Source organism: Bubalus bubalis, chromosome 23 (assembly GCF_019923935.1).
Source record: "Bubalus bubalis isolate 160015118507 breed Murrah chromosome 23, NDDB_SH_1, whole genome shotgun sequence".
NCBI classification, from domain to species: domain Eukaryota; kingdom Metazoa; phylum Chordata; class Mammalia; order Artiodactyla; family Bovidae; genus Bubalus; species Bubalus bubalis.
The window spans coordinates 44,348,513-44,363,244 of NC_059179.1; the positions used below are offsets into that span (position 1 = coordinate 44,348,513).

General features: G+C 55.9%; 1 protein-coding gene across 2 annotated transcripts in view; it reads right to left on the reverse strand.

Annotated features, from left to right (window-relative positions):
* Positions 1 to 14,732, reverse strand: part of FAM53B (family with sequence similarity 53 member B) — a 113,418-nt gene that overhangs the window by 55,306 nt on the left and 43,380 nt on the right. For both annotated transcript variants that reach the window (XM_025274434.3, XR_006547852.2), the window contains exon 4: positions 338 to 1,116. In XM_025274434.3, the coding sequence (XP_025130219.3) occupies positions 338 to 1,116 (779 nt within the window). The remainder of the gene's footprint in view (positions 1 to 337; positions 1,117 to 14,732) is intronic.

Here is a 14,732-nt window from a genome sequence, read left to right on the forward strand (position 1 = left end):
GGGAGGCCCCTGAGAAGGGCCAGGAGGGGCCCCCAGCGCCTGTGAGGCTGCGCCTGCCTCTTCCTGGCTCTGCTCCTGCACACCCAGCGCTGCTAGTGCCGGCAGAGCGCGCTTCTGCTTTGAAACGGCAATGGCTTTAAGGGTGGCGGGTGGGGGGCTTGATTTCATCTTTCACCGTATCAGATTTTAAGAACGAGGGAATGAACCAGCTTCCTGGGCCTCTTCGATGAGGGCACCCTGCCCTTTCCCGGACTGGACCGGGATCCAGGGAGGCTCCGAGACACCCCTGGTGGCTTCTGCAGCACCTCCTCAGGGCAGGGCAGGGAGGGGCTCTTACCTGTGCCATCTTGGCAAGATCCAGGGAGGGCCTCTGCTCCTGTGCCTCCTCGGGGCGCCGCCGCTTGATGCCCACCTTCTTGTCGTTAAGGACGCAGGGCTGGGAGCGGCTGCGGGCCAGCCCGCCCGAGCGCCTGGCCGGCTCTGGCGTCGAGGCGGGGGTGCTGCTGGCGGAGGGCGGGCAGTACTCCACAAAGGAGAACTGCTCATGCGAGCAGGACAGGGAGCGCTGCATGTCCAGCCGGCCGCCGCCCACGGGGCTCGCCGCGGGGCCCCAGAGGTCACCCGCCTGTCCGCAGGTGGCCGGGCCCGGCACCCCCGGGCCAGGCAGGCCGCCGGGCCGCGGGTGGAGTCCTACTGGGTCGTAGGGCGAGGAGAGCATGTTGGCGCGGGATGGGAGGCTGAAGCTGGAGCTCCGCTGCATGGTGCTGAACCCATTGGAGTAGCGCTGCACGCTGCCCCCACTGTAGCAGCGCCTCTTCTCCACCGGCGTCCAGACTTTGGACCCCAAGGGCCGCCACGACGTCCGGCAGCTGGCCATCTCGTCCGAGAAGGACAGCGACCGGCACTGGCGCTTGCTGGGGGGCGCGGACGGGTGTCCGTTGTGGTCGCTGAGGCTGAGGTCTTTGATCAAGTTGGTGACCGCGCAGGTGGTGGCCGCCTCCCGGTGCCACAGGGCACCGTCCTGGCACTTGTCCGGCAGGCACTCCCAGATGCTGGCACTCGGCTGGTCAATCTGAAGGGGGCACTTCCTGTCCAGGTCTCGCCATCTGTCATTTTCTGGTTCGGAAATGACAAAAAAAGAGAGAAACGGGGCTTTGAGAAGGGCCTTCATGCCGGTCCTCTCTTGCCTCACCGAGAACCCGTTTTAAACAGGAGGTTAGAGACAGAAAGGCCCTTAAAAAGTCATCCAGTCTGGCCTCGCTTTACAGATGAGAAACTGAGGCTCAGAGGGACGGACGTGAGTCCCAAGGTGCTGAGTCAGACGCAGGGCAGCCCTACAACTCCTGACACGGTTTTCTTTCCAACATACTGCACGGCCTCCCGCGCTAAGTCACTTCAGTCATGTCCGACTCTTTGCCACCCCGTGGACCTGTAGCCCACCAGGCTCCTCTGTCCCTGGAATTCTCCAGGCAAGAATACGGAGGAGCAGTGCCATGCCCTCCTCCAGGAGGTCTTTCCGATCCAGGGATGGAACCCATGTCTCCTGCGGCTCCTGCACTGCAGGCGGATTCTATACCACTGAGCCACTGGGGAAGCCCTAGCCTCCCAGGACAGTTTGAAGCACTACTGTTCACCCCAGAGGCCTCTCATCCTCTAGAAGCGAAACCGATTTGCCCGGCCTCTGCCCTAGCCGGCAGCAGAGCAGGGATAACGTGCCTGCTACGTCCCGTCTCAGGGCTCTCTGCTCTGGGGCTGGGACTCGACGGCCTGGGGGAAGACCACGACCAAAGCTGAGTGTGTCGGGACCCCCAGAGTAGCTGGTGGCTGGAGGTGCTGCCAGGTTAGTTGACCTGAGTCCCCTCTTTAAAATGAAGGCAGACAATAGAAACTGGATATTTTATTGATTTACATCCCCTCGACCAAAAGGCTCCACAGCCAACCACAACAACAGCTGCCAATCACCGAGGACTTTGCTTTTGCTCACTTGCTAAAATCCAGGACAAGGTTGCTAAAGTCCATAGAATCAAGTTTTGGGCTGCAAAAAGACCTAAGTGTACAATTTAAACCTACGTATTGGGGTCTCTCCTTGAACGCACGGACAAACAAGCCAACCCTGCTAGGAACTGTGTGTTGGTTTTCTGCTATGGAATCAGGCCCTGCGCTGAGAATCTGAGGAGTTCAAAGACAAATCTGACATAGTTAATAAAACAAAAACAGAGTTAAGAAATACGCTGTGCTGCTGGGAACCGACGTGTTAACATGTTTCTGGTTTTCTCTAATCTCCACATCTTCATAAACTCTGCAAATGTGAATACAGAGAAAAGTATGGTTTGAGTCAGTCAGTTGGTAGAAGAAGTAAAACCTGAAATGACAGTCAGCAGGTATTTCACGCGCGCGGATTCTCAGCACGGCAGTCAACTACTGTGCAAGCCCCGTGGGTGGTGGGTGTGACCAGTGTGCCCTGCGTGGCTACCATCGCTGCCCAGATGGGGCGACCCAGGCTTGGGGAGGTGCAGTAAGTGGCCCCAAAGCCACAGCTAACAGCTGAAGAGATGCAAACTCAGGCCGGCCCGACCCAAAGCCCTCTGCTCTCTTCACTACACCGTGGCACTGAGGCAGCCGCAGGGGAATCCCACCTCGGCCCTGCCCTCAAGGAGTCTACCAGTCATGCAAGATCAGCCATCACTCAGAAACCTGTGACATCACCTACAGGAGTGCAGCAAGGACTGGAGGACCGTCTCCTCTACCAGGGGCCACTCCTCAAAGGGCCCAAGAGACACACCCGAGGCAGGCACTGAGCCCATGGTGAATGTCATGACCAGCAGCTTCTTGTTGGGGGAGCGTCACGGGCCAGAGGAAAAGCCAAAGGGGTTCAACATGTGCTCTTTCCTTGAGGGCCCCTGACGCAGCCATGGGACTTGGAACCTGAGGGGCTGGGACCTGGGACAGGGGACATGCATAAGTTGTCCAGAGGCTGTTCCCATGTGTCGGGGGGGCCATGGTCCTTAGAAGCTGGAGATGCAGGAGAGAGACCTGCCTCATCAGGCCAGCCGGGAACAAAGCAGGACTGATGCTAACTGTCCAAGTCATCTGACCTCTGAAATCTGCCTGGGCCCTGGCGCATGGCCAGTCTCGATACGTGTTTCTTTAAGCCAATCTGACAGCATTACCAAAATTTACCTTTTTGCAAATAGCAATCATTTGTTCCAAATGGGCTTCCCAGGTGGTGCTAGTGGTAAGGAACCCGCATGCCCATGCAGGAGACATAAAGAGAAGTAGGTTCGATCCCTGGGTCAGAAAGATCCCCTGGAGCAGGAAATGGTAACTCACTCCAGTATTCTTGCCTGGAGAATTCCCTGGACAAAGGAGCCTGGAGGGCTGTAGTCCACAGGGTCACAAAGAGTTGGACACAACGGAAGCGACTTAGTATGCATGCATTGTTCAAAACAGGTCTTCATTATACACTATTCCTCAAGTAGTCACCATTCTTTTAAAAGAAGTTCAATTTGACATTTATCAGCAGTTGAAAGTTCAGTAAACTAACAGTAAAATTAAAAAAAAAAAAAATAACATTGACTGAGTCACGACCATCTCTGATTGAGAAGAAGAAAACTTATCCTTCAAAAAAAAGTGGAGATTTATGTATGATGATGTTCTTCAAAATGACATGCTGCTGCTGCTAAGTCGCTTCAGTCGTGTCCAACTCTGTGCAACCGCATAGACGGCAGCCCACCAGGCTCCCCCGTCCCTGGGATTCTCCAGGCAAGAACACTGGAGTGGGTTGCCATGTCCTCCTCCAATGCATGAAAGTGAAAAGTGAAAGTGAAGTCGCTCAGTCGTGCCCGACTCCTAGCGACCCCATGGACTGCAGCCCACCAGGCTCCTCCATCCACGGGGTTTTCCAGGCAAGAGTGCTGGAGTGGGTGCCATTCCTTCTCCACAAGATGACACGAGTGATAGGAAAATGATAAACACAACTAAAAAGGTCCTATGGGGGAGAGGGGTGGTTAAATAAAGCATCAAGGAACAACATGGAACATGAAAAAGGCGGTTTCAAAGAATATTAATGATGTGGGGAAATGTTAATGATGTAATACAAGACATAAAGAAAGAGGACATAAAACCATAGAGATAGCGTGACTCCTCTTTAGTAAAACACATACGTTATATGGGAAGATAAAAAGGAACAAGCCAACATGTTCACAGTCAATTGGCAGAGAGCTAGTTGATTTTTTCTCCTTTTCGTTTCTTGGAGTTTCTACGTTTCGGTAAGTACAAATATGTGGAGGGCCGGGGCCTAGGACCCCCATCCTCCTCTGGGTTCGCTCCTTCAGTCTTTCAGGAAGTCCTCGCTGAACAATACTTGCCACAGACTTCTCTTTCAGGACAAGGCCCTGAGGTGCCCGGTGGGCCAGTGGCCGGCTAAGCAAGGAACCGAGGAGCCGACCAAGGGTGGTGAAGGCTCCAAGATGGCGCCACCATGGCCCCGACTTGAGGAGCCGGGAGCCCGCGAGAGACAGTCTCTCTCGCAGGCCCTGGGAGACCCGGGAAGTCAAGGAGAGGGATTCTGTCCTCAGAAGATACCCCTTTCTGCTCCTTTTTTACCTCACTGTCCTGGAACTTTCCCATCTCTGGGAAACCATGAGAAAAGGGGATGGCAGAGGAGCCAGTTAGGCACTGACATTCTGTCTCTCTCGCTCAGCAGGGCCCTTTGCTCTGCAGTGACCACCTGCGATCTCGCTGCTTCCTGACTGGACCCCTTGGGGCTCCCTAGTCCAGTCCCATCTCCTCTCTCTCTCTCTCCAGAGAACTTTCTGAGGCCCCCACATGTTCACGGTCCGTCTCCTGCAGCAGCTTCCCGCGGCAAACACTCCAGCCTGGCGTCCAGGCTCCGTCTGCGCATGGTCTCCCCAGGAGGCCCACACTGCAGGCGCCAAACCTCCATTCACGGCACAAGTCAGACAGGAATCAGGGAGACCAAGGCATTCCTTGAAAACCCCTGAAACAGCCCTCGAGGCCCACTCCTTCTGGTTTCACATCCACAGCCCTGAAGAGCCCATAAAACTACAGCTTAATAGAGCAATGGCAGGAATGAGCGCGACTAGCGTCTATGTACAGAGGGGTGTGCACACGATTTTTGTGGTTGTTGCTGTTTTGTTATTTATTTTTGGCTGTGCTGGGTCTTCACTGCAGTGTGTGGGCTCAGCAATCATGGCACATGGGGCTCAGCTGCCCCGTGGCACGTGGGACCTTAGTTCCCCGACCAGGGATCGAACCCATGTCCCCTGCACTGGAAGGCGGATTCTTAACCACTGGACAACCAGGGAAGTCCCCCATATGATTTGTTTTGAGGTTAACTCTCAAATCGCCAGTGGGAACTGGGGTTGGGTGGCTAACTCGAACGCGTTCCTACCCCCTCTACAGGAACTACTCCTGTTTTAAAGAGGAAGCCTCTACAGGACCTTAACACATAAAACGTCTCTTGCAGGGAGGATTCACAGAAACAGTTCTCAACTCAGTCCACTGGTTAAATGAGGGTGCAATGTGACCACCATGGATCTGCAGCTCCTCCTCCAAGGGGGAAGAGACCCAGGATGTTATTCTCCTGTCTGTATCCTCCCGCCAGCCTCTCACTCCCCATCGAAGAGCCAATTCGAACATCGCCTCCTCTGCAGGTCCACCCATTCCCACACAAGCCTATGGGCACCCGCAGCACCTTGCCTAGACTTTCAGTCACGTGTCTCGCAGTAACTGAACCTTTGTTATCTGTTTATGTGTCTGTTTCGTCTGCTGAGCTACAAGTTCCAGAGGGCGGTCCCGGCCTGACGTTCCCGTGCCCAGCACAGGGCTTGGCACACAGCAGACCTCAGCCGGTGCAGGGTGGAGGGCGGGAAGGGTGATACAGAGCAGATAAATGCTACACAGCACACCGTGGGTGTTCACGTGGTCTCGCTTATCCCTTGCCCTTGGCACAGGTAACCAGCCGTCCCTTGGCCAAGCAGGTCCGACCTGGGCTGTACCATGAATTCCCCACCCCACTGGGGCCAGGGATGGTTGTGTATGGAACTGACTGGGACAGTGGCTGGCCCAGCAGTGGCCATGTCACTTTGAAAACACAAAGCCCTGCCTGATTTGAGCTCTTGCTACTGTGTGTCAACACCAGCCAGGTGGCTACTTGTTCTGTCTGCGAAGCAGATAATATTTTAATTGTTTCTATCTTTATCACTTCAAGAAGTACAACATAAAGAAAAGTAAAAACAATCGAGGCTATGTTTAGCCCGTGTGTTTTCCCCCTTTGCTCAGGGAACAGAAGGCGATTTGCTGGGTCAGGTCACCAAACAAAAGAAACAGGAATAGAAGCTAATTTTTAATGGCAAACCGCCCTGAGCGCTGGGCACGCTGTCCCGTTGTACAGAAGGCCTCAGTAAGGCTCCAAGGGGAGGACACCGGACGCCCCCGCCCCTCCATTCAACACCGTCTCTGCACAAACAACCGTAACCCTTTCAACAGCGAGGATGACTGTGGCCACGAGGAGTCTGCTGAACTGCAGGACTTGGCGTGGTGGGAAGGCTGTGGACCTGGGTTCGAGCCCCAGCTCTGCAAGTGACTTCACCTCTCTGAGTCTCGGCTTCTCCATCTATAGAAGGAGACCGACTGTAACCTCTGCACACAGCTACCCTGAGAACGGAACCGCCGCCTCGCAGGCCGCGGGACAGGCTCGCGAGACAGCAGGGTGGCCGTGACGACGACACTGGAGGTGACTCGGGTGCGTGAGCCCCGCCCTCCCACGTGCAGCGTGTCTGGAACAGGGACTTGGGTGTTCTCAAAGAGCGCTTTCGGGAGCACCAGAGGGGTGTCTGCTGGGGGTGTTAATATGCAGATTCCTAGGCCCAGTCCCTGCCGTGATACACAGAATCTCTCAGAGCAGGAACCTGCCTTTTAATAAACTCCTCGGGTTATTTTCACGTGAAGTGGTTGAGAACCACTGTTCGAGACTGCAGGCTGCACAGGGACCTGGGTGTCTTTCAAACATCTCCATGGAGGCCCAGTCAGACCATCCAGCCACACCAGGAAGCTTCTGCAGGGTGGACCATGTCGGTCTCTACAAGCCTGCATTCAGAACATCACTGAACGCTGGCTTTGTTTGGGGCAACAACAGACAGCAGAATTATGGAGAAGGATGACTTTGCCTTTAGAGTATGTTGAGGTCCCCTTTGCACAGGACGGGGGTGGGGACCCCAAGTTGCACAGCGTGTTCTGGATGGAGAGCCAGTGGGAAAGGCCTGAGAGGCTGACCGTTCACGTGACGGGACTAACGGGAGGCCCCCACCCCCCAAGATGCACCGCGGCCTGCGGCTTCTCAGGGAAGGTCCGAGCACCAAGCCCCCAGCGGAGACGGTACGGACCAAGGACAGTGGCCCCGGCTGCTGAAGTTCTCCATGGCCCCATGACTTGCAACCCTCAGGGACAGCTCAGGTTTCTCCATCTCCCTGCTGGGCCAATCTTCACAAGTTTGAGGTTTATACACGGGAGTGGGTGTGTGGGTGTGTGTGCAGGATACACACGCCCGGGGCTTTTTCTACAGAGGGTGGGGGCCAACCACGCAAACACAGAAATCACACAAGCTGTCTCCCTCTCTCACAGACGGACTTGACCAGATGACCTCCAAGGGACCTTCCCAAGCTGAGGCTCCACAACCGAGCCTGAAGTTTCTGGGAAGCACGGAAGAAGCCGATGGCCGCACCTGGGGGACAGGAACTCAGATTCTCCCCGCTCCTAGCATCGTGCACACACACTCACAGGCTTTGGTCTGGAGATCCCTTGACTGAGGAGGGCAGAGGCTGCTGGGTGCACGGATCCCCAAGCTCAGAGAAAGAAAACACCCAGAGAAACACAAATAGCATGTGACCTCAAATGTTCTTGTTTCCATTTCTGCCCTTAAACTTGGAGGGAAATTCCCAGGGCGCCTAGAATCTTAGTGGACTACAAGCCTTCATATTGTGTTCACAAGACAGCCTTGGATATCTTCATGCCGTGTTTGGAGGCCGCTCTATGGTGACATAACCACAACAGAATGTGGTTTCTAGAAGAGGTTAGACACCTGAAGCACAGACCCAAGACACGGAAGGCTCTTGCAGCCGCTCGGGCCGAGCGAGCCGGCCTCAGTCGGATTGGGGCCGGCTGACTCATTCTCGGATTTCACACCTGTCTGCTTGTGCTGACACCAGCCTCCCTTCCCCTGGCCTGGGGGCTGGGGCTGTGTTAACTTGGCCTCCGGGCTGCAAGGACTCTCTGCCTGATCTCGGGCAGGGGAGCAGCTCACCAGCCCTTTCAGTGGGAACTCCATGTCTTTCTGGAGCCCGCTTTATTACATCGGTCTTACGAAAAGAGCACAGGTGGAAACGCAGACACGGGACAGTGGCATGAGCAAGCCCACACGGCACCATGTGCTTTTAAATGGACTCCGGAGCCCCTGGCCCACGGGAGCACCTCTTTCCCTGAGTCACCAGGATGGAGGCTCAACACAGGGCTGGGCCAGGAGGAAAAGGCTCCTGGGCTTTGCCTGCCCAAGCCTCAGCCTCTGGCGATGTCCACCTTCACCTGCAATAAATCAGAGAATGTCTGTGCATCTTAGGTTCAGGGACAACACAGGATGCCAAGCACCTCAGCTGCCCAGGGCCGGAGGATGAGGGGCCAGGATGGCTGGAGACAATGCTCCCCTGGCCCCGCCCAGGGAAGGCTGGCTGGAAGGGCACTGGGGAGACGTCTGACAGGCTGGTGGGTACAGGGGGTTCCTGGGGTCCTGCCGTCACCAGCCAGGTGAGGGTGGCCCGTGGCAGCGGCCACTGCTTGTGGGGGGGGCTCTTTCTCTTACAGAAAGAGGCCCAGTGGGGATCCCCAGACAGTGAAGAGGTGTAAATCCCTCCAGACTGGGCACTGGGAGCATGGGCTGGTCTCCCATCTGTAGGCGGAAGCATGGGCTGGGGCCCTGTGACAGCCCTTCCTGCCTTGAACGGACCTCCTGCTGCACCCCAACCCCCAGAAATCTGTAGGAAAAAGCTGGTATTCACATGGCAGGACGTCCCCTGGGTGCCCCAGTGGTTGAGACTCTTGTGCTTCCCCTGCAGGGGTCATAGAGCTCCATTCCTGCTCGGGGAACCGAGATCCCACACATGCTGCACAGCGTGGGCCAAAGATGAAACAAACAGAAAAAGACGAGGGCCACGAAAACTCCAAAGCGACAGAGCGGTCTGTTCCATCCATCGCCTTCGGATTCCCACCCTGGCTGCGTGTTTGCACAGGGCATGGGCCATGAGCAGGAGCCAGGGACTCAACTCCAAACCCACCTGCACAGCAAAGCTGGGCACCGTGACACAGAGCAGGAAACTGGCCACTGCAAGAGCTTTTCAGGAAACTGTCAATATAGCTGCATTAATTGTCAATTAGCTACCCCCCCCCCACCTCAGTGGGATCCTTACTGAAGTTGAGGGAAAGCCTCAGTGCATACCCCAAGCACAGCTCTCATCCCGCAGGGCAGCAGAGCGCTCCCCCACGTGACGGCTGGGGAGACCAACTCCAGGACAGGATGGCCTCGCGTCTCGCCTAGGGACATGCCGCTCGCCAACAGCGGTCTGTAGTCCCAAGGCCGTGCTCCCGCAGCGGGGCCAGGCTACCTCCTAATGACCGTCTCTCCACTTGGAAGCGGCCTGGAGAGGAACCACGTGGGTGGGGGTGGGGGGTGCCCACGGCCAGTCTGGCAGCTGCCGTTCCCCGCCCTCTGGCACCTCTGGGGCTCCCTCGCCCATCCCACCATGTCAGGCCAGCCTGGGTGAGAAGGCGGCCCAGGAGGCTCCCTTTGCAACCATCAATGGCCATCATGTGCCAGCTACACTTTGTCCCTACGTCCCATCCTGTACCTTATACCAGAAACATCTGAAACCTAAGTAGTGAAAGGAAAGACTGAAAGCACTCTGCATGGACAGACCTTATGCCGTTTTAGAGATGGGCAAGCCACACCAATGACTAGTCAATAAGAGTAGTCCTTATAAGCTACGTTTTTAAAAATCAATCCTAGGCACTCTTTATGGATTTTTGTACTAGCCTATTTTGGCTAATAATCAGTTCTTATAGGAGGCCCTGGGTCCAAGGATGATGTGTAGTGCGGCTATCTCGGAGAGACTGAAAAAGCGGCAGAGACCAGAAATTCTGGCTTCATTATTACTGCGGCTCATTTCATTTCAGTTGTGTTCGTTTGCTCTTGGAAACCCGAAACGCTCAACCTCCGAATGCTGGCTTTTTCCCCGCTTGCTGCAATCACAGCCCACTTTCAGCAACAAACGGTGGGAGGGTGAAAAGACCAAAAGCTACCCGACCTCAAAGCGCAGTCTCTTCCTCCTGCACGGCTCAGCACAGCCGACTGGAGTACCCTGTAGAAACTAATACGGGGGTGCCCCCGGGAGCAAGCCTTCTGTGTACAGAGCAGACTTTAACAGCGAGTAATTAAACATGGAAAGTAAGGGCTTATAATTAAAATGCTGACAAACCTGAACCACAGTGGCACAAGGAGGGCTGCCGTAATATTTTTACAATTCCTTTTTATACATAATGTATGATCCTTCTGCTCAAGTCTCCTCTATGTTCTTTGCCTGTGAGATAATTTACATTAATAAATAATTTATTACCATAACTCCTAAAGTAATTATGGGTTTCCACCCAATTTTTTTTTTTTTTTCCTTTTTTAAGCATCTGAATTGTTTTGTTCCCCGTCCATGGACTTGTATTTACACGCCTTCTCCTAGTGGCCTTTCAGAAGTAACCGGGGTTGCACGTGCTTGCTCATGTTGTTTGATTTCCCGGTCTCCTGCTCACCCGACGGCTGAGGAGAGAGAAGTGGGCAGAGTCCAGTGTCCTTGCAACACTGAACTCGTTCAAGGGGGTGCAAGGAGCCGAGCCCAGGGTGGTGAATGGAGGCACCTCTCACCTGCTTGTCCGGTTTCACCGAAAGAGATCTGACCCATCCACACGTGACCCTGGGTCAGCGTGAAGAACCACCTCCCAGACCCAATGGTGGAGGAGCCACGGGGAGGGAGCCATGGGCCAAGGACTCCCTGGCGACTGCCCCACCCAAGCCTGGCTCGAGGAGGTCCTCTCGGGCGCAGCCAGCCCCCCGTGTGCACCCATAAGCAATCACGGCTACAAACAGGGCTGGCTCACCTGTCAGGCCAGCTGACCCGGTGGGCAGGCCACACCCCTGAAGCTGCCACCTGACCAGGGTTTCCTGAGTCAGGAACACAATTCCCTGGGCAGACACGGCTCTCCCCAGAGAAGCTGTTTGCAGAGGCAGTTCCGGTTCAGCCCAGGAGGCGTGCTGAGGATGGTCTGGGAGGTGAGGAGAGAAACCCAGAGGCATGGCATCGCCTCTGCTATAGAAGGAGACCTGTGGTGCCCAGGCTGGCTGGGCACTCAGCCCTGGCAGGGCAGGGCAGCCCTGGCCTGGCTCCCCTCCACCCCGCTTCTCCTGTCCACAGTCACGCTGACTTTGTCTCCCCACCCCCACGCTGGAAAAGGACAAAACTACTTCTTTGTATCAAGCTTCCAAACTTGAAGGGAGGGGACTCGACCTGCGGGAGGGCCCTGCAGTCCAGCTCAGGATAACTGAGCACGAAGTATTTAAAAGCCAAAACATTGTTGCGAACACTGATGATATTAGTAACGCATTTTATCTCCCTGGGTGCAGGGGAGGCTGAGCTCCCAGCAAAGGCGGCTTCTCCAGAAGAAGCCAACCGGCCCTTCCCAACAAACACATTTGCCTGGGTTTTCTTATGAACACTCACGAAACCCTCCAGCTCATCCCAGTGTTCAGCGAGGACCCCTGCAAGGGGGCTTGAGAGGGAAATACCGAGTCCCAGGTCCACGCTGTCCCCAGCTCTCATGGGAGAATTCCACTAATCAGGGCCAGAACCGGAGTCCTCTGTCTCAGGAGACAGGCAGGGGGTTTGGTGATTACAATGCCGTGAGGTTTCATCTTTGCTGAGGGCCGCGCACCCCCCACCCCCACCCCGGCGGTCCTCTTCTTTGCTACGGAAAACCAGGCACGGAGAGAGAAAGTCCGCGGCTGCTGCTCGTGCGCGTCACAGCGCGGCCGCACACTGAGTCCCAGGCCGGAGCCTCCACAAGCACACAGCCTGGGGACGGCCTCGGACCCCTGACACCCACCTCAGCAAGTGCGGGGAAGGGACGGAGGTGGGGTGTGAGCCGGCGCCTCGCGGGTGCTGCTGTCTCCTTAAATCCCATGGACCCCACGAGGTGCAGGCTGCAGAGGGAGGCCCAGGAGGACAGCGCTGAGGGCCCCCTTCACACAGGTCCAGGGGAAGTCCACGCTCCCTGGCCTTGCTCCTCCACTAGACAGAAGCCCCCTCGAGGGCAGGGACTGACTCTCTGGCACGGAGCAGGGACTCAATAAACACCGACCAGAACAAGGCACACTGAACCGAACTGGGGCCGACTTTTCTAAAAGCCCTGGTAGCACGTGTTGTCAGGTGGGTCAGGATCTCCCAAATCAAGGAAGGGCTTAGGACAACAGAAAGATGAAGAGATGGGAGACAGAGAGAGAGAAGTCACGGAAGTGGCAGTGGGGGTAACAGCACGGACCCCATGGTCCTTCACTGCCTGGAAGGGCCCTGGCACCAGCCGACAGAGCAGGAGGGCACAGATCTTGTGGAGGCGAAGAGCCCACGGGCCAGGGAGCCCTTCCTGAGGGGCCGCCCTGTGCACCAGAGCCCCGAGGGGCAGCAGCCCAGTCATCCTGTAGCCCCGGGCCCCCCCAGCAGAAGGCAGACTGCTGGGTTCGGCGGGCTCAGATGGACTCTTCTGGGACTCTGGGAAGAGACCTCCCCTGCTCGCCTCTGCCTTGCTCCCCGGGCCTGAGCACCTTCCCCACAAGGGTGACTCGCACCTGCACCACCTCCCATCCAATGCCCACCAAGGAAACCAAGGTGGTCCCTGGGGGCATGGAGGCCTCTCACAGGAGCAGGATTCTCAATCTAAGCTCAGCCTTCTTCTCCACTTGTCACGTACGGTGCTCACGCTGCGCCAAGCTCCTTCCAAGAGTCTCGGAGACCTTGTAGCAAGGCAGGTGCTGTCCCAACACCCATTTCACAGATGAGGAAACTAAGGCTTGGAAAAGGTAAACAGTTTGCAGTGACTGTGTGAGGGCCAGCACCACCATCACGAACCCTCGAGAGCTCTAACTTATTGCGATGCGCTCGCAGCAAAGGCCGAGGAAGCCTGACGGTTAAGGTCTTGAAATAAAGACCAAGGGTTCCACCATCCGGGTCACCAGTCTGGCCCAATTCTGAGCTACCTGGGGCGGGGCAGCTGGGCAGAGGGGTGGGTATGCCCAGGAGCCCCGCTCACTCCCCTTCCCAGACACACCAGAGGAAGACGGCCCAGCTGCAGCCCGACTGTGGGTCTGGCCCAGGAAGAGGGTGAGGAGGCGGGCTTCTGGGCCACGTGGATGGGGCGCGGAGGGTTTGCTGAGAGCCGTTAACCACAACCAAGGTGTGCAGCCAAGCCTCTGGTGGGGACAGGCCTCAGAAGTGTGTCACACGGGTAAACCAAGGCCAGGTGAGCTCCCCGGCTCCATTTCCCCGGGGGGCAAGCACCAAGGAGGCCACCCAGGGCTCTCCCACACAGCTGCGGCTTGAGAGTGAGAAGCAAACAGTCGTTCCCCTGCCATGGGGTCCAGCTCTGCCCACTGAGGGGCCTTGAGTGCCACCCCAGATGTGAGTGGAGCGCCCCTGCCTGCCGCCTGGAGCAGCTGTGGAGTCCAGGGGGACCCTGCACCTCAGGTGCCCGGCACGGCACCACACTCATTGTGACACGTGATGAGGACTCCCCAGGACCACCCCCACCTTCCACCTATGGGAACTGAGCCTGCAGAAGAAAACGCTGTGCCCAGAGGGAAAAGGGCCAAGACAAAAGGCCACGGGCACTGAACGCAGTCCTGGGGAGGCAAACCTAAAACCCCAAAGAGGGGACCCGCCACGGAAGCCCGGCTTATAGAAACTCATCAGGAGCCGTGTCCTGGAAGCGGGCAGGAGTCCACGGGAGAGGGCGCAAGGAGAAGCAGCCCGATCACCGGGAGCAGAGAGGAATCAGCAGTCAATGCAGTCATCCTTTCGGCCCCTCATGGACAACGGTAATTAGCACTTGCATGTGAACAGGGCACCAGGGCAACCTTTCTGGAAAGCGTAACAGAAACACAAAGCAAGAGCCTTAAAAATGAAAATGTGCCTGCCCCCCGGCCTCTCTACTCCACTCCTGGGAACCACCCTAAGGAATAATCCGAAAGGCAGAGCGAGATTCAGACAGAGTCACCGTCAATTGTGAGAGCAACAGAACAGCCCTACCCAACAACCGAGAAACAAGTTACCTCCTTAGAAGACAATATTATAGACTCATTATCACGCATGGGATGGGCAATTTTTATGCTTCAGGGAAATGATGGGTCATTATTAGTATGCAGAAAAAAAAAGCAAAAACAAAAGTTTTAATAAATAATTTTGTATAACCATACGTTCATCATGGACTTGGCTATGTAAAACCTGCAAAGGACAGAAACTACACCAAAATATTAACAGTAGTTATAACTGGGTCCTGGGGCTGCGTGAGATTGTTATTTTGTACTTTACACGAATGGTGCATTTTTCTGAATTAAAAAAAAAAAAGAA